This window comes from Tursiops truncatus, chromosome 1 (genome assembly GCF_011762595.2).
Source record: "Tursiops truncatus isolate mTurTru1 chromosome 1, mTurTru1.mat.Y, whole genome shotgun sequence".
In the NCBI taxonomy this organism is placed as follows: Eukaryota; Metazoa; Chordata; class Mammalia; order Artiodactyla; family Delphinidae; genus Tursiops; species Tursiops truncatus.
Genome location: NC_047034.1, coordinates 144,325,164 through 144,348,269, shown reverse-complemented (window position 1 = coordinate 144,348,269; position 23,106 = coordinate 144,325,164). Strand labels below are relative to the sequence as shown.

The 23,106-nt window shown below is 55.7% G+C and overlaps 1 protein-coding gene across 2 annotated transcripts; it reads left to right on the top strand.

Moving 5' to 3' along the window:
• Positions 1–2,394: 2,394 nt before the first annotated feature.
• Positions 2,395–21,680, top strand: SLC5A9 (solute carrier family 5 member 9). Of its 2 annotated transcripts, XM_033853120.1 has the most exons (15): positions 2,395–2,556; positions 4,512–4,583; positions 7,664–7,768; positions 7,912–7,974; positions 8,069–8,233; positions 9,594–9,699; positions 10,514–10,594; positions 10,919–11,124; positions 11,322–11,457; positions 12,286–12,393; positions 14,964–15,114; positions 16,641–16,809; positions 18,141–18,356; positions 20,730–20,889; positions 21,472–21,680. In XM_033853120.1, exons 1-15 carry the CDS (start codon positions 2,395–2,397, stop codon positions 21,678–21,680), a joined length of 2,109 nt encoding a protein of 702 aa, XP_033709011.1. The 2 variants fall into 2 exon arrangements, with proteins under 2 accessions (XP_033709011.1, XP_033709042.1); XM_033853151.1 differs by lacking the exon at positions 7,912–7,974.
• The last annotated feature ends 1,426 nt before the right edge of the window (positions 21,681–23,106 follow it).

Here is a 23,106-nt window from a genome sequence, read left to right as displayed (position 1 = left end):
GGCTTTGTTTTCATAGGAGGATGTGACAAGGTGGGTGGCAGTGGCTCAGGCATGAAGCCACCCCCCGGCCCCACTTGGGGCCTCTTGGGGCTCTGGAATTTGTCAGGACCAAGGACATCTCCAGGGGCCTGTCCGCTCTAGGTGAACACCAGGGCAGAGTCCCACAGAGCCATCTCGCCACACAGAGCACAGTGCCGGCAACAGCACCCGAGACAGAGCAGCCCTGCGCCGGCGAGGGCTCTGTGCCTTGCACACACTCCTCAGGCTTTATACCTCAGGATGCCTCTGCGAGGTGAACTTCGTTATCCCCTCTCCACATACAAGGACACGGAGGCTGAGAGCACAACTCATGAGTACCAGGGCCGGGCGGGGTCCAGGGGTGCCTGGCCTAAAGCTATGGACCCGAGCCCTCACTGTTCTCCCACTTTTCAGTCACAGCTCCAGCTGGATCCCACTTCCCCCAGGACTCTTAGAACCGAAAGGCTAGAGGAGACCAGGTCAATAATTTCCTTTGTAGCACTTTAGCGCTCCAAGGTCATTACAAGCGATTCCAGACCTCTCGTTTCACAGGTGAGGAAAGGCGCTCGCAGTGATGTGTGCCACGTGCACCCATGCATCAGGGGTCACCAACGTGCTGGCGGCAGAAGCAGAGCTCTCCGGCTCCCGGGCCACACCTGTTTCCTCTGTGCCACTGCCGCCTTCTGCCACTCGGGCTCTGCTGCTTGCTCTTGGATTGAGCTCTGGTTCCTCATAAAAGTGACGTCTGCAGAGAAGACAGCCGATGTCAGGCGCTCACCACCCTCCCGCGGTCCTTTCCCCGAATCCTCGGGGAGCCTCCAGGCTGCTCGGGGTCTTAGCTCACAGGGACCCCTCAGAGCCACTGCCGCCCTAGCTGCGGACACAGCCAGGAACAGCCCAGTGTGGTCAGTGCTGTGAAGGGGAGCACATGGCCCCCAGCCTGGGCACCAGGAAAGGCAGCAAGGAGCAGCCAGAGGAGAGGAGGGGAGGCAAGAAATGATCTCTTGGTCAGTGGCCCCCCAGCAGCAGCAGGAAGGGCAAGGGCCTTAAACACCCTAGTCTCGTGTGCCGGAGCGGGAACCCTCTGTGCAGCCTCCCGACAGGCGCTGTCCAGCTTCCATGCTCCGGACCTTGGCCTAACCCTCTGCTGGTGCCACTCCCCCTTTTGAGATGTCCCCAGCCTAGACCATTGTTTTCCTTAAGTCATCAGGCCCTTGGACACACATAAAATTCTGCCATAGATCCACTGACACTCTTCTCTCTTGGCTTCACTAGAGGGTGGAAGGGGCTGCTGCCTCCTCACAGATGGGGAAGAAGAGGGGTCGCCAGGTCACTCTGACAACTTTTTGCAAAGCAATTGTCACGGGGCTCTAGTGCAGTTCTAAGAAAGTTTCAGCTGGTCCAAGGAGTGTCCTCCAGCCAAAAATGCCCGTTATGTGAGCCACATGCCCTGCAGGAAAGGGCATGCACTGCGTCAGCTGGGCTCAGTCACTGGCCGAGAGCAGCCAGGCAAGTTGCGATTTCAGGGCGAGTGTTCAATACCTACGGGGTCAGCTGGGGCAGCAGGGGCCCTAGGCTTAGCCATTGCCATGGCCTCTGTGGCATGGCTCCCTGAGTGTCCTGACTCACTTTTAGAATTGGGGTAAGGGTACTAGGCATCTGTTATATTATCCTCACCCATTCGACCTCAGCCAAAACTGAGACAGAAAATGTCCCGGGCTTCCCTGGTGGCGCAGTGGTTGAGAGTCTGCCTGTCAGTGCAGGGGACGCGGGTTCGTGCCCCGGTCCGGGAAGATCCCACATGCCGCGGAGCGGCTGGGCCCGTGAGCCATGGCCGCTGAGCCTGCGCGTCCGGAGCCTGTGCTCCGCAACGGGAGAGGTCACAACAGTGAGAGGCCCGCGTACCGCAAAAAAAAAAAAAAAAAAGAAGAAACCCCAACTCCAGGCCCAGCTCTGCTTTACTTCCCTGCATCCCTCTCCTCCCTGGGCCTCAGTCTCTCCTCCACACAAGCAGGAGCTCGAGCGCCTTGACTCTGAAGTCCCTCCCAGTCCAGGCTGCCAGGACTCTGTTCCTTTCCTTCTTCTCTCCCTCCTGTTCCTGCTCCTCTCCGGGATGGGAGCGTGCACGCGTGCACGTGTACATGTGCATGTGTGTGTGAGTGTGCAACTGTGTGTGTAGTGGGGTCCGGGAAACGGAGGGACGCCTGCAGAAGACGGAGCTGGCAGTAAGGGGAAAAGGCGGGCCAGGACTTTATGTGCCAATGGGGCTCAGAGCTTTCTCATTGGCCAGTGGCGCTTAGGGCTGTTTAATCATTAAAGGAAAGGAATGAAACCAGGAGTGCCTCAAAGTCCAGCCTGGTGGTGACTGACTAGTAGATGAGCGTGGAGCTGGCAGCAATGGGGCCTGGAACTTCGGGAAATGGGGCCAGCACTGCGACAGTTCCACGCTCAGCTCCGGGTCCTGGAGGCAGCCTGCATGCCTACGACATCGCGGTCCTGGTCGTCTACTTTGTCTTTGTCATTGGCGTGGGGATCTGGGTGAGTAGCTCGGAGGTTGGGGGTGGGCAGGGGAGGCAAAGGCAGGCTCTCTTCGATGGCTGGTCATGGAGCTGGGGGCAGGGGTGGGCAGAAGGAAGGCGTGTCCAGGAAGCACAGGGGCTGATGTGAAAGGACCTTAAGGGATCATCCTCTCCAACCCCTCCCTTTTAGAGATGGGCAACTGAGGCCCAGAGAGGGGTGTGACCTGCCAGAGCTCACACAGCGAGCCCCCATCTCCCGCCCGACTCCCTGTCCCTGTGCATCTGCTCCTTTGGCCCCATGCATCCCTGGCCTCCCCGCATCCCATTCCTGCCCTCTTCCACATGCCAGCATCCCCAGCTATGCGAATGCTTGACTCCTGGACCCACCACACCTTCCGCCAGACGGTGCCTTGGCAAGGAGCCGTGCTTTCTAAAGGAGCTGGGCTGCGCCAGGCAGATCCCAACATGCTTCTGTTCTCCACTGCTCACCAGAGCCTCAATGCCCTGGACGGGCGCCAGGCTGGGAGGTCGGGGAGCTCTGAGTTCAGATGTCAACTCCAACAGGTAGGGCCGCATGGCCCTGGGAACATACGGAGCCTTAGTTTTCTTATCTGGACAATGAGAGTATAAAGGTCTATGAGGTAAAGTGACCCTGACCATTTAGGAGCGTGACACATTTAAGGGTCTGGCACAGCGCCCAGCACACAGCCTGCAGCAGTAAATGACCGCGTTATCTCTGCAGCATTCGAGGGAAACTCCAGCGCCTCTAGACTCCACTGTGAGGCAGAGAGTGACTGGAGCCCCAGGTGGTCACTTATGAGGCTGTGGCAAGGTCAAGAACCACCTCTGGCCTCAGTCTCCCCATCCGTAAAGTGGGATGAACTGTCCCTGCTTCCCAGGGTGTGTGAGGAAGAGATGGGCAAACAGAGGCTCGCTGGCTCCCGGGAGGTGGACAGCCATGAAAAGCAGAAACTCCCCTGTGACTTTGGACAAGTTGCTTCCCATTAGACGACCTCCATTTCCTCACCTGTAACGTAACTTATTCCTGTTCATCTGTCCTCCCCAAGGACCAGAGGTGGCACAGGAGAGTCCAAGCAAAGTCTTGACAAGCAGCGAGCCCTGCACACCAGTCATGCCCTAGTGACTAATCTGTCACTTTCTCTTGGGGGAAGAGAAGCTTCTTTCAACTTCCCTCTCCCTTCCCCTCCTTCAGGTATTTCTCTTGTCTGCAGACCCGATGAGATGCCTGGCTTCAGCATCCAATAAGGGCTTTAACCCGCTGCCCTGTACTCACCCCCTGCATCCGAGAGAAAGTTCTTTCATCCCCCACCCCCTTTCAGTCTTCAGAGTAATTCCTCAAATAGGCCACTACTGACCACCTCCCAGTGCAGGAGGAGGTTTGCGCCAGGGTCATGGGTGGACCTCAGTGGTGCGGTCTGACCTCAGGCCGGAGCAGGAGACGCCCCCCAGAAGAGTCCTGCCTCTGTCTGGGGCCCGAGTGCTTTGCAACCTCCCAGTCCCCCGAGTGGGAGTCCGGCTGGGCGGAGGGGACAAGGCAGTCTCCCTGCCACAGTAGCCTGCGGATGAGACCCCAACTCATTTCCTGAAGCTACGTTTGGACAGGGACGGGGGAGCAGGATGGGACACAAGAGTGCACAATGGCAATAACCTGTGCACATGAGCGGCACCGTGCATTCATGAGGGCATTTCACGCGCACACACACACACACACACACACACACACCCCATTAGCGCCTTTGTTCTTCACACCAGCCCTGGGTGATGAGCAGGGAGGCCCAGAGAGGGGAGCTGACGCCCCCAAAGCCACGTAGCTTAAAGATGGCGAACGCTTCAGCCGCAGTTCCCACCCTCTGTGTTCCCACAGTGCCTGCCTCGAGGGGCAGGGAATCTGGGGCAGAGGGCAGAGCCTGGGGGAGGGTCGGGAAATCCTCACTCTTGCCATTTCCTTTCCAGTCGTCCATCCGTGCCAGCCGAGGGACCATTGGCGGCTACTTCCTGGCGGGAAGGTCCATAAGCTGGTGGCCAGTGAGTCGACCCTCCTCCCGCCCCTCCCCCCACCTCCCAGCTCCCACCTCACCTACTCCTGCCTGGACCAAGGCTACAGCCCCCAAGGCGGTTCCTGGCTCTGGGCTCCTTCTCTCTGGTCCAGAGGCACCAGGCAACCTGAGAGACCTTGCAAACCCTCAGCTGGGACCTGCGTGCCCTGGGCGCCTCCTAAGTGTGGGTCCCACGCTGGACACTGGACCTACAGAGCCCACGCAGAGTGTTCCCGTCCCAGAGGAGCTCAAGGCTGGGCGGGGCAGACAGACTCCTAAACAGCCTGATGGCTGCGGAGCTGGAGGGCAACATGGGGCCTGCGAATGTCTGGGGGAGGCCTCTAGCCTCCAGACAGTGGAAGTGGGATTAGGAAAGGTTTTCTTGGGAAAGTGACACATAAATACTAAAGAGCAGTTAAGTGAGGGAAATCCTAGAGGCAAAATCCCACCCCCCACAGGAACTGGTCCTTTGAACCCCAGTCCCTCCCATCAGGCCTCCCCACTTGTTCCTTTTGGTCCTCAAAGCTAACTTCCTCTTCCTGAAATAGGACGGAGGGAGGTGAGGCCTGCTTCCAAACTAACAGCGGAGTCCTCAGCCCCAGGGGCCACTGAAGCTGGCACAAGCCCAGGCACGCACACCTCACACGTGGCGTGTGAGTGCACACACGCACACGCACCCACACACCACCGGCCCTCTGCACATCCCTGTCTTTGTTCTCGCCACCCTCGCTGCCCACCGCTGGCGCCAGACTCACCAAAGAGCAGAGGAACCCAGGAAGCCTGCAGGGTTCTCTGGAAGGTTCAGGTGTCTGGGACAGGGAGAGGTGAGGACAAAGGAGCATGACAGGGCTTCTCTGGTGGCGCAGTGGTTGAGAGTCCGCCTGCCAATGCAGGGGACACGGGTTCGTGCCCCGGTCCGGGAAGATCCCACATGCTGCGGAGCGGCTGGGCCCGTGAGCCATGTGCTCCGCACATGGGAGCCTGTGGTCCGCAACGGGAGAGGCCACACAGTGAGAGGCCCGTGTACCGCAAAAAAAAAAAAAAAAAAGGAGCATGGCAGACTCCCCCGGGATGCAGGGGGCTGTGGGCCTGGCAGCTCACAGGGATGGGGACAGGTTCGCTGGTGCCGTCAGACAGCCCTCATCAGAAGAATGAAAACCCCCCAGAGGCCTTTCTGATCATCTGGTCCCCCCACCCCACCCCCGAATCACAGCCCTGGAAACGAGTCATTGGGAGGCACAGAACTGGGACAGGTCAGGTCTCCTCGGGTCCATCCAGGAGAACCAGTAGGGGGCCGGCCTGGACGGTCAGTCCTGCGGAGAGCAGAGCTCTGGGGTGTGAGGAAACCCGAGGCCTCCGAGCAGGAGGGGGTACCCCAGAGATGGTGACAGAGCAGGACGTGGGCCTGTGCACGTGGGAGAGAGGACGTGGCGGTGCCCTCGCCAGGGGGACGGGGCTGTGAGCTGAGCCGCCTACACTGAGAGCAGCTTCAGCCCAAGGCCAGGGCAGAACCAGCTGCGGGTGAGGGACTCTCAGTCCCACTGCCCCGCTGGGACGTGTGCGTCTGGCGCCTGTGATGATCGTCCAATAGCTTTGCGCGCTTCCCTACTCAGCCAGTCCTGAGAGGTGCCTCAGTCCCCTCCCTGTGGCCCGAGGGGAGCATGGTTGGGGGCTGATGGCAGAAGGCGCAGCAGCATCCCCGTCTCAGAGGGTCCCGTGGGGTCCCCTGCCGGCCTTGTTGATGGGTCCTTGATGCACTGGGAGCCCTGGGCAGGGTCCTCGAGAGCAGCCTGGGGAGCCTGTTCTTCCACAGTAGGAGGCCCAGTGCTCTCTGCTGTGACTGAGTGATCCAGCCCAGCCTGCAGCATCCCCAGGACCCCCTAAGAGAGGGAGGGAGTGTGTGTGTGCACGTGTTGTGTGCACGCGGGGGCGGAGGGGTGGCTGAAAGTCCGCGGGAACATCAGGCCTATTGTTATCTCTGTGCCTTTGCACTGTGCTGCCTCTTCTCTGAATGTCCCGGCGCTTTCCCTTCTTCTCACTTTCTACTGCCCAGCCCCACAATTTTATTAAGGTGACACAGGGTACAAGACTGGCTCTTCCCCTCCGGCTCCCATCTAACAACAACAGATGAGACTAATGAACGCTTACTAAGACCTAGCACCCATCAAGCAGTGATTACAGGAGGCAGATGGCCAGAGTCGCAATCCGCATTTCGACTCTCACTTATCAGTTCTGGAACTTGAGCGAGTTATTTGCCTGTGCCTCAGTTTCCCCGAGGTGAATGGGGATAATGGCAGAACTCTCCTCGTGGGGTTGTCGTGAGGAGTTGGTGCGTTAATATATTTAGAACGGAAGCAGGCACTTGGCCATGCCGTTCAAGTACTGACGGCTGTGACTGTGGACATCATCTATCTAACTGGCATTGCCTCCTGTTGCCTCAGAGTAGCTGGCTGCCTCCTGGAGAAAAATTAACTGGGGGGGTGGCCTGGGCTGTGCTCAACCCCGTGGCTCCTCCCACTGCCTGGCCCTGCCCTGGGACCTGCCGGAACCGGGTGGCAGAGGGCCTCCCCCATCCCTCTCGTGGGGGACTCCCCTTCTCCCTTCAGCTTCCTTCTCTCTGGAGGCCCTTAGATCCATGGTCCCAGAGAAGAGCTTTATCCTCCCTACATGGACCCTGCTTCCCATGGCTTTTCTTCTTTCCCGCTTTGCCTCTCCCTCACTGGGTGGCCTGGAGCCAGTGACTTCATTTCTCCTAACATTAACTCCTTCCTTTGTAAAGTGGAAAGATGAATACCCATCCCTCCAAATACTTGTGGAGATTAAGTGTGTTAGTGCCTATAAAATGCCTAGCACGTTGCCTGGCATACAGTAAGGGCCTAATAAACAGCACTTCCACTCCTCTTCTCATTGCTCCCCCACTGCATCTCCTCCCTCTGATCTCACGTTCCCTGAGTTCAGGTTCTGCTCTCTCTCTGCCTCTTTCCCGGATCCTGAAGCCCACAGTCCTGACTACAGATCGATTCCAATGAAAGCTGACCTCTGACCCTTGGCCCCCCTTGTGCCTTGCAGATCGGAGCATCTCTGATGTCCAGCAATGTGGGCAGCGGTTTGTTCATCGGCCTGGCTGGGACGGGGGCCGCTGGAGGCCTTGCTGTGGGTGGCTTTGAGTGGAATGTAAGGAAGTTGGCCTGGAGGATTCTCATGGATAAAGGGGGTCTTAACCCACCCCACCCCACCCCATCCCCGGCCTTAGTGCTAAGAGGAACCTCAGAGGTGCTTGGGGAAGATGCATGGTGACTCGAGAACCCATTTTACAGATGAGGAAACCAAAGCCTGGAGGACCTCATCAGAGGTCACACAGGACTGAGATCAGGCCTGTGGCCCCTTACCTCCCCGCCCAGGGCTCTCCTCTGCACAGACCACCTCTCCATCTGCATCTAGGACGTGGATCCCTTTTTCTCCCCACTCTCCCAGGCAACCTGGCTGCTTCTGGCCCTCGGCTGGATCTTTGTCCCCGTGTACATCGCAGCCGGGGTGGTCACAATGCCGCAGTACCTGAAGAAGCGATTCGGGGGCCAGAGGATCCAGGTGTATATGTCTCTCCTTTCTCTCATCCTCTACATCTTCACCAAGATTTCAGTGAGTACCTGCTCCCGTGTGGCCATCACGTCTCTCTGAAAATGCTTAGGAGAGGGCATAGCTTGTTGCTGGATGGATGAATGCATGGATGGTTAGAAGAGGAAGGATAATAGAAAAGGAGGATAAATCCACACCCCTGGGCTTCCCTGGTGGCTCAGTGGTTGAGAGTCCGCCTGCCGATGCGGGGGACACGGGTTCGTGCCCCGGTCTGGGAAGATCCCACATGCCGCGGAGTGGCTGGGCCCGTGAGCCATGGCCGCTGAGCCTGTGCGTCCGGAGCCTGTGTTCCGCAACGGGAGAGGCCACAACAGTGAGAGGCCCATGTACCCCCCCCCCCCAAAAAAATCCACACCCCTTCCTCACATGCTCCCCCTCAGCAGTAGGGTAATTAGAGATGAATGATAAATGTTTGTTGAGTGAATGAGAGTCCCTCTATCCAAAGAAGTCACAATCTAGAATTCGTTCACTCATTTATCTTGCCATTAATTGATTCTTCATTCAGCACGGAGCATTAATTGCCTAGAATGTTACCATTAGAAAGGACCTATTCTTCCTCTGTTGACCTAAACTCAGAAGACAAACCCAGGTCAAAAGATTTGCCCAGGTCCACACAGAGCACTAGCTCTGGGGCTGGAACTAACGTTTGGGTTCTGTGGCCCAGCTGAGGCCTCCTGAGGCTTTGTCACGTAGTAGCCCTTGTCATGGGTCACAAAACACTCATATAAAGGGACCAGCAAGCATGTCCTGAAGGGAACTGAATCATTCGGGTTAGCCAGGTCCAGGGCTGGAAACATTACAGCCTCTTGTTCCACCAATGCTTGTAAATAACCCTAAATCAGCTCAGGCAAAGGCTGCGACCCCACGTCCCCCAATAAACCCAAACATGTGGGTATCCAGGACCTGTGTTGTCTGCACTGGGGCGCCTGCCCGTCAGGTCAGCCGCGGGCCCATCTGGCAGCTGAGTGGGCCGGTGCTCCTTCAGGGAGCCGTCAGGGAGCCCCTAGGTTCCCACCTTCTCCCCCAGTGGCCTCTTCCCCCACCCCCCGACCCCAGCTCCTGTCTCACTTCCTCAGTGTGCCACTTCACCCCTTCCCCGCCAGCACATGCCCTTGGCAGTGCTGCCGGATCACACGGTTCTTAGGCTCAGAGCTGTCCGCGGTGCTCCTCTGCTTCACAGTCTCCACGGCGCCTCAGGGTTTGTAGGCCAAGCCCATCCTCCTGAGCACGGCACGTAAGGCTCATCTTCATCGCACCCTGAGGGCCGACAGCATCTGGTATTGCTGAGCAGGAAGGTGACGTACACTGGTGACCACACAGAGGGCCTTGGGTGACCTGGACTCCTGGGTCGCTGTCTCTGCAGACTGACATCTTCTCTGGAGCCCTCTTCATCCAGATGGCCTTGGGCTGGAACCTTTACCTCTCCACTGTGATCCTGCTGGTGGTGACGGCCGTCTATACCATCACAGGTAGGGCCGAAGGGAGGTCACGTCGGGTGCAGGTGCCAGGAGCAGAGACAGGGACAGGTGGAGAGGGAAGCGCCGGATGACAGGGACACAGAGGTCCAGGGAGGAACAGAGTGAAAACTGACCGGGAGAGTGAGAAAGAGAAACTGGAGGGAACAAAGAGAGAGGCAGACAGAGATGCAGAATCAGGCATCACAGACACTGTGCACGTGGGAAAGAGAAAAGGGGAGACAGGAAGGGCAGAAACAGGAGGAAACAGAGCCATCCCGAGAGAGAGCCAGGGAAGGAGATACAGAGGAAGACCGACAGCAGGGAATAGGGTGGAGGTCAGGGGACTGTGACCCGGACTAGAGTCACCACAGGCTGCTCCAGACAAGAGCCACAAGCATGCCTTCTCCCGTCTCCTGCAGAGCCCCTCACAGAGGCCTGGGCTCGCGGGACACAGGCTCCGGCAGACTTCCTCCTGGCTGAGGGGGCCTGGGAAGATGGGGGAGCTTAAATGGGCATTGGGGTGGGGAGGGAGGCAGGCCTCCCGGTGGAGCTAACAGCGCAGGAAAGGAAAAGACTTGGGATATTACCAAACAACAGCCAGAGGCCGTGGGGACAGAAGGAGAGGGACCTGAGGGCCTGTGGCTGTACCAGCCTCCGCCTTCTGGGCGGGCCCATGGAGCACGAGGGGCAGGGAAGGCAGTGGCCAGAGTCCATCCGCTGAGGGCTCCATGTGTTCTCTGGTCTCCCCAGTGCGGCCCAGCACAGGGCGGGCACCCTGAGAGGAACCCCCTGCTGGTGCTGATGAACCCTCTCCTTGGGTCCCCAGGGGGCCTCACGGCCGTGATCTACACAGACACCCTGCAGACGGTGATCATGGTGGGGGGAGCCCTGGTCCTCATGTTTCTGGGTAAGGAAGAGTCCTGAATACATCCCACCCTCCCCTGTCAACTCCTCTCTGATCTCTCTCTGGCTGTCACCACCACGGTCTGATCAGAACTTTGCAGAGCAGAGCCATGTCCCGGCTCCAGGCCAGGGCACCCCAAGAGCAGGATTCTCTCTACTCCACAACAGGGGTCTTGAGCCTGAGTGCCACTCCGTCTCTTATTCCCAAGTCCCATACGAGTTCCGAGCTCAGGGGTCCCACACACGACTGGGATCCAGCGAGCTGGGGCATGTGACAGACCCAGTGGGGCCTCAGGGCTGTTTCACTCACAGTGGTCTCTCCCTGCAGGCTTTCAAGAGGTGGGCTGGTACCCAGGCCTGGAGCAGAGGTACAGGCAGGCCATCCCTAATGTCACAGTCCCCAACACCACCTGTCACCTCCCCCGGCCCGACGCCTTCCACATGCTCCGGGACCCTGTGAGCGGGGACATCCCTTGGCCAGGCCTCATTTTCGGGCTCACGGTGCTGGCCACGTGGTGCTGGTGCACCGACCAGGTGATGCCCTGACCAAGCTTGGCCCAGCCCACCACAAACTGGGGTGGCTCCTGCGGGCAAACTGGGCATGTGGATGCACAGAGGGCTGGGACCGGTTCGGGAACAGGTATGGGGCACCGTCCCCACGCTGGGGCTCGCAGGAGCCGAGCGGAACCCGAGCAGGCCCGACTGGCGCTCCTGCGCTGCTGTCTTTTCAGGTCATTGTACAGAGGTCTCTCTCCGCCAAGAGTCTGTCCCACGCCAAGGGGGGCTCCGTGCTGGGGGGCTACCTGAAGATCCTTCCCATGTTCTTTATCGTCATGCCTGGCATGATCAGCCGGGCCCTGTACCCAGGTAAGAGCTAGTCTCCCTCCGGGCAAAGTTGGCCCAGAGCAAGGGCCACACACTTTCTATGAAGAACACATAGTAAGGGCTTCCCTGGCTGCGCAGTGGTTAAGAATCTGCCTGCCAATGCAGGGGACACGGGTTCGAGCCCTGGTCTGGGAAGATCCCACATGCCACCGAGCAACTAAGCCCGTGCGCCACAATTACTGAGCCCGTGAGCCACAGCTACTGAGCCCGCGTGCCACAACTACTGAAGCCCACGCGCCTAGAGCCCGTGCTCTGCAACAGGAGAAGCCACCACAATGAGAAGCTCACGCACCGCAACGAAGATTAGCCCCTGCTCACCCACAACTAAAAAGAAAGCCTGCACGCAGCAACGAAGACCAAACGCAGCCAAAGATAAATAAATAAATAAATTTATATTAAAAAAAAGAACACATAGTAAGTTCGTTAGGCTTTGTGGGCCAAACATACAGTATGTGTATCAGTAGAAGAAATTTGTACCTGAATGTCATTTTAACATCCTGCTTTCTCTCTATAAGGGAAAGACCAATTGAGGCATTCATGGTCCCTTGCAAGGATATTTGCCTTTTATTAAGATATAAGGCCTAAAACCCAGAGGGGTCTATCAGGTTTTGCAGGGTAGTATGTGGTTGAGAAGTCTATCAGACACTCCGAAATCCCAGGATCCAACCTCCACCTGCCCTTTGACCCTCTAGACACTGACTCCCGCCACTCTCCAGTGAACACTTTCCTATGGGGTCAGAAAGCAGGTACTGGGCCAGCCAGAGAAGGCACGGGATGGTTTAGCTCTGACTGCCATCACTTCTTCTGCAGATGAAGTGGGCTGCGTGGACCCTGACATCTGCCAAAGAATCTGCGGGGCCCGCGTGGGATGTTCCAACATTGCCTACCCCAAGCTGGTCATGGCTCTCATGCCCATGGGTAAGTCCCATCCCCCCACACCACGCTGCACACCAGCTTTCCAGCCTCATCCCACCCCCACTGCCCAAGAGGGATCGCATGAGGATGGTCGTAGATGGGAAGAGAAAATGAAAACATTCACCTCCGCACCCCCGTTCCTAATACACACACACACACACACACACACACACACACACACACTTTTCACAAGCATCTGTAGGGCACTACTCTGTGCCCTGGCTCTGGACATACAGAGATAAAAGGCAGGCCCCTGCTCTCGAGCTCAGTGCAGTCTGCAGGGTACCCAAGCAGAAGGCACAATACAGTGGAACCAGTGTGGGGACACGGTGGGGCTGAGGGAGCCCTAAGGAGGCACCTGACCCACTTTGGAGGAATGTGGAGGAAGATTTCCCAGAGGAGAGGAAATGGAGCTGAGTGCTGGGGAGCATCTCAGGCAGACAAAGGCGGAGGGGCGTGGGAAATGTTCCAGGGATGAGGGCCCGTATGTGCAAAGGCCCAGGTATGAGAGAGTGTCAAGTCTGAACTGAAAGTCGCCAGTGTGGGCTCAGATGCAGCAGGAATGAAGACCACCTTCGTGGGGAGGACTTGGTGGCCACGCCCCACTGTGCAGCGTGACCTTTACTCTGAGGGCAGTGGAGGGTCACTGGGGGTTTGAGGCCAGCGTGCATGATTGGATGTGTGCTTCAGAAGGATCACTCTGCACGGAGGGCTCAGCTTAGGGGGAGGCAGGGAGATAGATCCTGAGGGATTTTCAGTGGTCAAGGCAGTAGTGGCGGCTTGGACCAGGTCAGTGTCTTTAGGGATGGACAGAAAGGGTTTAGATGATATTTCTGAGATAGAATTGGCAGGACTTGATGACTGATTGTGTTTGAGGGACAAGAAAGACAGAGGGATCCAAACAGGGCTTGCAGGTCTTGAGTTTACAATGATATTGAGACTGGGGACGTAGAAAGAAAGGCAGGTTTATGGAGGGAAATTGAGTTATTCCCTCCCTCCAGTGGAACAAGAAATGAATCAAAGAAATAGTGGAGATGGTGGTGGAGGCCCAGTTATGACAGAGCAGCCAGAGAGGGACTGGCTGAGGGAGGTGGGGTAGGAGGGAGGCAGAGGAAGGGTCCAGAATAACTTGAGCATATCATATCATTAACCAAAGGAAGAAGCAGGGGCCCCAGAGGAAGATGCTGGCCTAGATCTGGGACACTTGGAGTCACCCAGGGAGGCGTGCAGGAGGCGGTTAAATATTTGGACTGAGGGGAAAGAGGACTGAGGTGGGGCTGGCCAGGGAGTTGTGTTTCTAGATGCTTCCTCATCAGACTCATAGAGACTTGAGATACCAGTGGGCCCCACCCTCCCTTGTTACAGGTTGGAAACAGGCCCAGAAAGGGTCAGAACTAGTCCAAAGATCACACAGCTAGTTCATTGCAGAACCAGGAAACAAACCCATGGCTTCTGCCTGTGGAAAACAGTACGGAGGTTTCTCAAAAAACTAAAAGTATAACTACCATAAGACCCAGCAATGCCACTCCTGTGAGTATAGATATAAAAAAAACCCCAAAAACACTAATTCAAAAAGATACAGGCACCCCAATGTTTATAGCAGCACTATTTATAATTGCCAAGATATGGAAGTAACCTAAGTGTCCGTCAACAGATGAATGAATAAAGATGGTGTATATATACACAATGGAATATTACTCAGCCATAAAAAGAATGAAATTTTGCTATTTGCAGCAACGTGGATGGACTTGGAGGGCATTACGTTAAATGAAATAAGTCAGACAGAGAAAGACAAATACTATATAATATCACTCATATGTGGACTCTAAAAAACCCAACAAACTAGTGAATATTACAAAAAAAGAAGCAGACTCAGATATAGGGAAGGAACTAGTGGTTCCTGGAGGGGGAGGACATTGGGGTGGGGGACTGAGAGGCACAAATTATTGGGTGTAAGATAGGCTCAAGGATGTACTGTAGAAAATGGGGAATATGGCCAACGTGTTGTAGTAACTGAAAATGGAAAGTAACCTTTAAAATTTGTATTAAAAATTAAAATAAATAATTAATTAATTAAAATAAAACCTTCAAAAAGTTCCAGGGATTCTGCCTCCCAAGCTGGGGCTTTAGTCTGGTATCATAGCATCATTGAAAGAGGTTCAAAACACTGAAAAAAAACACTCAATAATTAATAGTCACCCTCCTCCCGACCAGGGCCCACTAACCAAGTGTCTACAACGTTTAAAACCCAGACCGAGATGTCCAGTCTGCAGAGAACCTTAAAGATCAGCTAGTCTCACATCCCTTAATAGTCAGATGAGGAAACTGAGGCTCAGGGAGGACAGATGACTCGGCCAAGGCCACAGGGGGCGGCAGAGGTAGTGTGTGGCCAGAGCCCGGCCGCTAGCGCTATGGGTCTCCAGGATTCCTGGTTGGGCACCTCATTCAACACCGTCCCCATCCCTTTCCCGCCCCTAAACTCGTGCTTCTGCTGGATGCTGGCAGCCTCCACGGTTGCTGGCAGAGCTGGCCTTCACGGGCCAGCTGTCCGCAGAGACCTCATCTCTCCCCAGGTCTGCGGGGCCTGATGATCGCAGTGATCATGGCCGCCCTCATGAGCTCACTCACCTCCATCTTCAACAGCAGCAGTACCCTGTTTGCCATTGACGTGTGGCAGCACTTCCGCAGACAGGCAACAGAGCAGGAGCTGATGGTGGTGGGCAGGTGCGCTGGCCCATCCTTCCGGAGCACCCCCTCCCTGTAGGCAAAACCCCTCTCCCCTCTCCTCCCTGCCCTGGGTTACCCGAAGGAGATGCAGCTGGGTCTGGGCCCTGCACTGGCAGTCAGAGCCCCTGGTTCCTAGCGCCAACTTTCTACAGGACCCCAGGTGAGTTCCTCCCCAGCTCTGGACCACTCCCCTCCCTCCAGAATAAGGAGAAGAAAAATCTCTTCCCTGCCTGTTCAATTTTATCTTGGAACTGATCAAGAGGGTAAATGAGAGAAGCTGACAAAGCATTGACTCAATGAAAGATGAACTGTATAGACGGAAAGACGTTAGCAAGCAGCTCGCCCCCAGTGTCTTCCAGATCAGCTCTGGATGTCATCCCCGGATAACAGAAAGACTCCTTCAGTCTCACCCCGAGCACGCGTCCTACATCATACCTTTGTGCTGCTGACACAGGGGCGACTTATATGGTCCTGCCCTGAGGGTGCACACAGTTTAATGAGAAAGTCAGAAACATGTAATGCAGTGAGGGGCCCGCATCGATGGAGGTGTTCATAGGAAGGTTGTCTCCAAAGGATGCAGGGCTTTGAACGCTCAGCTGAAATTTGAACTTTATCCCATAGGTATTCATTTTATGCCTTTTCAAAATATAACTTGGTGGCTGTTTTCTCTTTTTCTCCCTGGGTTGGGCATTTATAGTTTGCACAAAGTTAAGAGGCCCTTTCTGAAATCTTTGCTTCATAATCTAAGGCTCTGTAACTCAGGTTTCTGGACTAACGTGTTCATTCTCTACTTGAGTTTCGATAACTTGCTCTTTTCCGTCTCCCTGCCTTTGCATTCACTGTTCCTTCCATCACGATGCCTTCTGCCCACGGCTGCCATGGGTCCCTACGGTCCGCTCCTCTGTGCATCCCAGCCCTATGCACAGGGACTGACCATCAAAGGATCTGAGCGCAGGACAGATTGTACAAAGAGGTGGGGGCTAAGAGGGGAGTGAACGGCAGGTAGCTCCTGCAGTTTAGCTGCTGCTCTAGTGTGGCCTGAGAGAGAGAAAATGGGAGGGAAAGGAGAGAAGAGGACAGGTGTGCAGAATCCTTTTATCTCTTTGCTCACCTGCCAAGTCTTACTGCACCTGATGGCATCAGTCAGTGAGGTTTGGGCACCATCTCCTGGCAACATGCATCATTGCACCCAACACACCCAAGAAAAGTTTTTCAACCAGGGGCCATTTACTCAGGTGGGTGGTGAAGGGGAAAGGAATGGATTTCTTCCCAAAAGCAGATGGGCTACACGCTTTCAAAGGGATTTTTAAAATTTGGGTTTTTTTGGATTCTGTAATTCTGATATTCTGGGATTTTAAGAGTCTGACTTTCTGGAATCTTTGCCTTTGTGATCCTGTCTTCTCTGATTCAGCAACCACGCGTTCCCCTCCTTTCTCCCTTCCTGGTTCCCGTACATCACCTTCACCTGCCCCACTGCAATGCCGCTCCGAGCGCTCTTCACGTGCCCTGTTCTCTCCTGGCAGAGTGTTTGTGGTGTTGCTCGTCGTCGTCAGCATCCTCTGGGTCCCCATCATCCAAAGCTCCAACAGCGGGCAGCTCTTCGACTACATCCAGTCTGTCACCAGCTACCTGGCCCCACCCATCACTGCCCTCTTCCTGCTGGCCATCTTCTGCAAGAGGGTCACAGAGCCTGTGAGTGCAGCAGTGCACCTGTCTCTCCCAGAACACCAGAGGGTCAGGAGAGCTAGTCTGTCCATAACCTGGACTGCCCCCTCCAGGCTTCCGTCTCCCCAGCCATAGCATCGGGTCTAGATTTATTCATTCACTCAGCAAACATGAATCAATCCCACTAGGGAGGCTCCAGGGATGCAATGGTTTACAAAGTTCACATAGGTCTGCCATCACTGGGCCAGCGGGAGGAAAGAGGTTTCGATATGCAATAAGAGCAAAGTATGATAGCTGCCGTGAGAGCAAAGAGCAGGAGCACATAACCTATGGGACGCCTGGGAGGGGAGGTCACAAAGGGACTTGTGAGCTGAGATTTAAAGGATTAATGGGAGAGGAAAGAGTCTTCCCGACATGAGGAACAGTGTGTGTAAAAGCAAGCAGACGGGAAGCTCTCTAACACGGCAGGGCTCTACATGTCGGCAAAATGACAGCAAAGAGGATGAGGAAACAAAGTGTGAGCTTACAGGGGTGCCTGCACATGTGCCACTTGTGAAACTGCACGGAAATGTAACAGACCCTGGGAGGTACCAGGAGGGTAACCCTGGTCACTCCCCAGGTTAGCCTAGAAAAGACAAGCCCAAATTGCTGGCTGTACCTGGAGGAGGTAAGGAGCATCATGGACGTGATTGTATAGGGGCCACGTGGGAGCCCAGGGTCATCATAAGGGCGATCCTAGAAGCCCCTCCCCCAGTGGAGTAGTTAAGCCAGGCCTCTGCTGGGTCTACTGTTTGCAGAGCTCGAGTCCCCCTGCTGATAACTAGACTGCACGGCAGGACTCGGTTGAATTCTGGAGGTTTCTATTCATTCCAGAATTTTTGAAAATATAAGCCTTCTTATACTTGGGGAACAGGTAGAGGTTAGGGTCCAACAGTGCTACAGAGAAGATATAGGACGTGCCAGAGCTTTTCTTTAAAAATAAAAAAGGAGGAGTTCTAATTCTGATTTCTGATTTCTGATAACAGAAAGCTGGGGAGGAAGATCCTGGCTTTCCCTGCTGATTACAAAAGCAAATTCCATTCTAGTTGAATATTAAGCACCTACCCTTAGTACTTATTAATTTGCTTATCACTGCATGTGAGTGAGGTCGAGTCACTGCTTCAGTCATTGTTCTGCAGTGGAGCCTAGTCTGACCTTTTCCAATAAACTGCTCTGCCTGCCTTTAAGTTAAGACAAAGCCTCGGCATTCATGGGGAACTTAGGCAGACTTGCAAACGCGGTGACAAACCAAACCGTGGCTTTTAGCTTCCTAGGGGTTCCCCGCTGGATCCCACCCCTGCACTGCCCTCTCTCCGCAGGGAGCCTTTTGGGGCCTCATATTTGGCCTGGTGGTGGGGCTTCTGCGTATGACCCTGGAGTTCTCGTACCCAGCCCCAGCCTGTGGGGAGGCAGACCCGAGGCCGGCCGTGCTGAAAGACTTCCACTACCTCTACTTTGCGCTCCTCCTCTGTGGGCTCACGGCCATCGTCATCGTCACTGTCAGCCTCTGCACAGCCCCCATCCCTGAGGAAAAGGCAAGTGGAGTGTTCAGAACAAGGTCCCCCCCCAAATGTTCCCCTACCCACAGTGCCTGGACTTCCACCATCGACTCTTACTCCACTGAGTTGAGATCACAGATGGCTGGGGACGGTGAGCTCCTTGGGCTGTTAATTCCCAAGTGAAAAGTAATTCATTCAATTGGAAAATTACTCAGTGGGCACCTACTCTGTGCCAGGCACTGTACTGGGCTTACAAAGATGAATGGTCCCTGCCAGCAACTGCCCGTGGGGAGCAGGGATGGGGAGTGGGGGAGGAAGACCCCAACACCAACAGTTACTCTCCCAAGAGAAGGTACAGAAGGCCCAAGCTCAAAGGGTGCAGCGGAGGGCAGAGGAGAGGTAGTCACCCCTGGGGGGAGGGGGAGGGTCCCCGACAATGTCACTTGAGTTGGACCTTGAAGAAACAGGTTTATGAGAAAAGAAACAGTCTAGCAGAGTAAGAGCTCGATTGGAAGCCCTCACGCTGATTGATTTACCAGTCCTCAGACACTGATGCTCAGTCTTTTGAAAGCTTTTTTCTTTAGAGCAGAAGGGTATTACTTTGCTCAGGCTGCCATAACAAAGTACAACAGGGTGAGTGGCTTAAATGACAGGAATTTATTTCCTCGCAGATCTGGAGGCCAGGAGTCAAGGGGTTGGTCAGGTTGCTTCCTCTGAGGCCTCTCTCCTTAGCTCATAGGTGGCCGTCTTCTCTCTGTCTTCACGTGGTCTTTCCCCTGTGCCTGTCTGTGTCCAAGTCTCCTCTTCTAAGGGCACCAGTCATATTGGTGTCCTTAGGGCCCACTCATCAGACCTCATTCAACCTTAATCACCTCTTTAAAGACCCTCTCTCCGAATACAGTTACACTCTGAAGTGCGGGGTGGGGGGTAAGGATTTCAACATATGAATTTGGGGGGAACAGTATTCAGCCCGTAAGAGAGCCCATGCCAGAAGTTGGTCCTTGAAACACTGGGTGGAAATAATTAATAACACTCCTTACCTTTAGAGTTTGCAAAATGACCTATACCCTTAGTGTCACGAATTCCTACAAACAAGCAGTGTATTCACAGGTGAACCAAGAGACTGACTTCCCCCGGGGCTCACCCCTGAAATGGTCTCCCGCCACCGCTTGATCCTTCAGCGTCCCCATTGTCTGCTGTCTCATTCCCACACTGAAGTCCTTCCCAGTTAAAAATCCCCTCCCTGGCTCCCGTTCTCCTCCAGGTACAATTGTCTCCCTCTCTGACCCTCAACAGCAAACTTTGTGAAGAGTGGTGTCCATCACCAGCCTCCACTTCCCCCTCATCTACTCCTCGACCCGCTGAGTCGGCCTGGTGTCCCAGTGCCCTCCAGCATTGCTCACACCAACATTCCCAACAACCTTGTTACTGGTCACTTCTCCATCTTCATCTCAAGCGAACTCTGAAGAGAACCAGACGCTACTGCCCACATCCTGCATCTTGGAGACCTCTCTTCTGCTCACTGTATATTTTTCTACCCTTCTGGCTGCTCCTCTGTCATCTTCATGGGATTTTCTTCCTGCCCCTTAAATATCATTGTTCCGTAGGGATCCGTGGACGTCTCCGCTGTGAGGCCCTCCGGGCTCTTCAAGCTCCTGCTGTGTGTGTGTGTGTGTGTGTGTGTGTGTGTGTGTATGACCACGCCCCTGCCCCCAGGCTTTCTCTCTCACTCTGTCTCACTCCCGCCATCACCAAGCCCAGTCGTCCTCCTGCCAGCTCGAGCTCCATGAGGGGCCCCGCTACCCATCTGAAGGTCCAGGGCAGCCCTGAGAGCCACGGCGGCTGCCTCCAGTCAGTCACCACGGCCTGCAGCTCTCACTCCTCAACCTTGGGGCTGCCCCCCACCCCGTGACCTCAAATGCTCATTGTTTCTGGTTCCACTTTTGCAACTGTCTCCAGGCTGGATCTCATCAGTTCACTCCGAGAGATCTTCCTAAAGCCCAGAACTGAGCCTCTTCCCTCTGCTTCCCGCGTGCGGTGACTCTCCACGGCCTACTAGCTTCACGTAGTCTCAGCTTCTCAGCCTGACCTCGGGAGCTGCTGCTGTGGGCCGCCTGCCTCCCTATGTCCGGCCTTGCGTCTCCCTGCCCGTGAGCTGCGGGAGGTCAGGGGCCCAGCCTGACCCGCGGTGTTTTCGGCCCCCGGCACGAGCCCTGTATGGAACAGGTGCAGGGAGTTCAGATTTTCCAAGGACGGGGCAGTCGGGCCTCAGAGGCAGGCCTCGTCCCCTGTGCTCCTTTCTTGTTCTCCTCGCTGTTCTGCTGGCCTCCCGGGAAGGGGTGTCCTCTCTTTCTACAGCCCGACTTCCTTCCAAAGGTCCCTGAGCCGAGGCTGTTTGCTCTCCTCCAGCTCGCTCGCCTGACGTGGTGGACACGGCACGGTCCCCACTCTGAGCTGAAGAGGGAGGTGCGGGAGAGCACAGCAGGGACAGCGGACGTGCCATCTGGGGAGGGTCCTACAGGGGCCGGAGGGACAGAGAACCCCAGGCACGGCCAGGAACAGCCTGCAGGTAAGCTGAGGGCACATGGGGGGAGCAGTGGGGATGGACACCAGGTCATGGGTCCCAAAGACCCCATCTGGGGGGTCACTGGGGATGGGGTCTCTAAGGGAGTCCCCCAAATATCACCCCTCCTCCCTTCCCAGATGGCTATTAAACGAGTAAGGCAGATGAGAGCTGAACTATTGCCCTCATTACTGACAAAGCAGAGCGCAAGGATTTGGTTTATATCACTGTGAAGTGCGCTTCCTCGTGCTGAGCCGCTCGGTCCTCAGGCAGGGCACGCGCTCCGAACTGGGTTGAACTGTGTTCGTTATCCTCGCCCCTTAACAGCCCTCTCCCTGCCACACGGGGATGCTTCCGCTAGATGACGGTTTGGGGGTTCAGCGTGGCACCCCAGCTCACTGCCCAGCCTGCAGCTTGCACCCGGGCTAAGCTGACTGTTCCCCCTGCCTCTGCCCCCTTCCGTGCGCCTCATTCCTTTCTTGGGTTTTTCACCATCTCTGTCCCGGCCCTGCTCTCTCTTCATCTCCTTTCTCCAAGCTCGCCCTGCCGGCCCCCCTGCCTTCCTCCCCTCTGACTTCTGTCCCTCAGCCCCACGCAGGTCCTGGGGACAGCTGCTCTGGGGCTGGCTGTGTGGGCTCTCGCGGGCTCCGGAGCAAGCGCTGAGCCCCGCGGAGAAGGCCGCGCTGGAGCAGAAACTGACCAGCATCCAGGAGGAGCCGCTCTGGAGAAGCGTCTGCAACATCAACGCCGTCCTCCTGCTGGCCGTCAACATCTTCCTCTGGGGCTATTTTGCGTGACTCTGCAGGCCTGGTATCAGCCACGGCAGGTTAAACACAGCCAGGCCCGGCCGGCCGGAGACAGGCTCCCTTCCCACCTCGCTGTCCACACTGAGCCCTCAGAGGCTGAGACTGCAGGAACCCCCAAAGAGCACCCCATCCAGCCAGTACACTGAAGGGTGGAGCCAGGAGGCGCGGAGAGGGCGCTGGGTCTGCTCAGGCCACACAGCAGGACTCGCACTGGGTCGCCTGACTCCAGCTCTTCTCCACTACAGTACCTTTCACTCCTACCTCAAAAACACTATTTCTGGCTTCTGGTGAGTCTGTCCAGGAGCTTGTACTCTACATGTGTCATGAGGTCAAAAAAGTGGAAGATACAAGAAAAAGAGTGGCAAGAAAGTTGCCAAAATCCTCATGCATCTTTGCTCACCCATTTCCCTTCCTTGTCCCCTTTCTCCTTCCTTTACTCTCTGGCTCCCAATCCCCGGTCACCTATTTCCAGCGAGCATCTCCCCAGCAAGGCCTTATACTTTCACTGGTGGCTCCGCACTGGTGGCTGTCAGACCCGAAGGAGCGAGGGACCAGGGACCAGGGTGGAGGGTAAACGTGGTGGCAGATGGCATTTGGGCAGGGAGCTCTCCTCGACACCACTCAGATCTGCCTCTTCCTACCCTCACATCCAAACATGCACCAAGACTCCGGGCCTCGAGGAACTTAGAGGCCAGCTGGAAAGACATGACTTGTTGGAGACAAGAGGAATCAAGACGGGCTGCTGGGTGCTATGAGCAAGCCCTGCGGAGGGGCAGCACAGACAGCCTAGGAGGCCCCACAGCTGCGCCTGTGCCCCCTCCCTCTGCCTGCCAGGCATCTGGCTACTCTGGAAAACACCATGACCCTGCCTAGGTGTCCCTCCTCCAGGAAGCTGCCCGATGCCCACCACTGGATCAAAAAGTCCCATTCCTGCTCGCACAGCCTCTGGACCTGCTTCTGCGGCAGCACCGATCACTGCGCTGTGAGGTTTGCCTCCCGGACCAGACTGAGCACTCCAAGGGGTAGGGACCAAGGACCGCATCCCAAGTGACTTTGTACCCAGAAAGTAACAGGTGTTGCCTTGGTAACAGGAAACGTTGAATTGGTAATTCTCCAAAGTCCTGGTAGGCTTTGCACTACAGCTGGCTGGCTGGGGAGCTTGGGAACCAGTGGTGGGGAGGAATCTCCTTCAGTCGGAGTTTACACGCTGAGTCTCAGATGTCTAGAACAAAACCACAGCTTCGTCCCATTGCGAAAGTCATCCATGAGAACATCCCTTCCTTTTTCTATCTTCCTGTCCAGGCTGTCCCTACTCTTATGGGACCCTCTTTAATGCTGCCTTGGGTCATCACTTTATGCTAATCACTCATCATAATTGAATACAAATAAAATTCTTGTTTTGAGGGTTTAAATACAT

Bases quoted from the DNA above. Each gene is read 5' to 3' on its own strand.
- SLC5A9 (XM_033853120.1), top strand. From the start codon at position 2,395: ATGAGCGTGGAGCTGGCAGCAATGGGGCCTGGAACTTCGGGAAATGGG. The intron at 11,125-11,321 runs GTGATGCCCTGA...CTGTCTTTTCAG, and splicing joins GGTGCTGGTGCACCGACCAG to GTCATTGTACAGAGGTCTCT. The intron at 11,458-12,285 runs GTAAGAGCTAGT...CTTCTTCTGCAG, and splicing joins CAGCCGGGCCCTGTACCCAG to ATGAAGTGGGCTGCGTGGAC.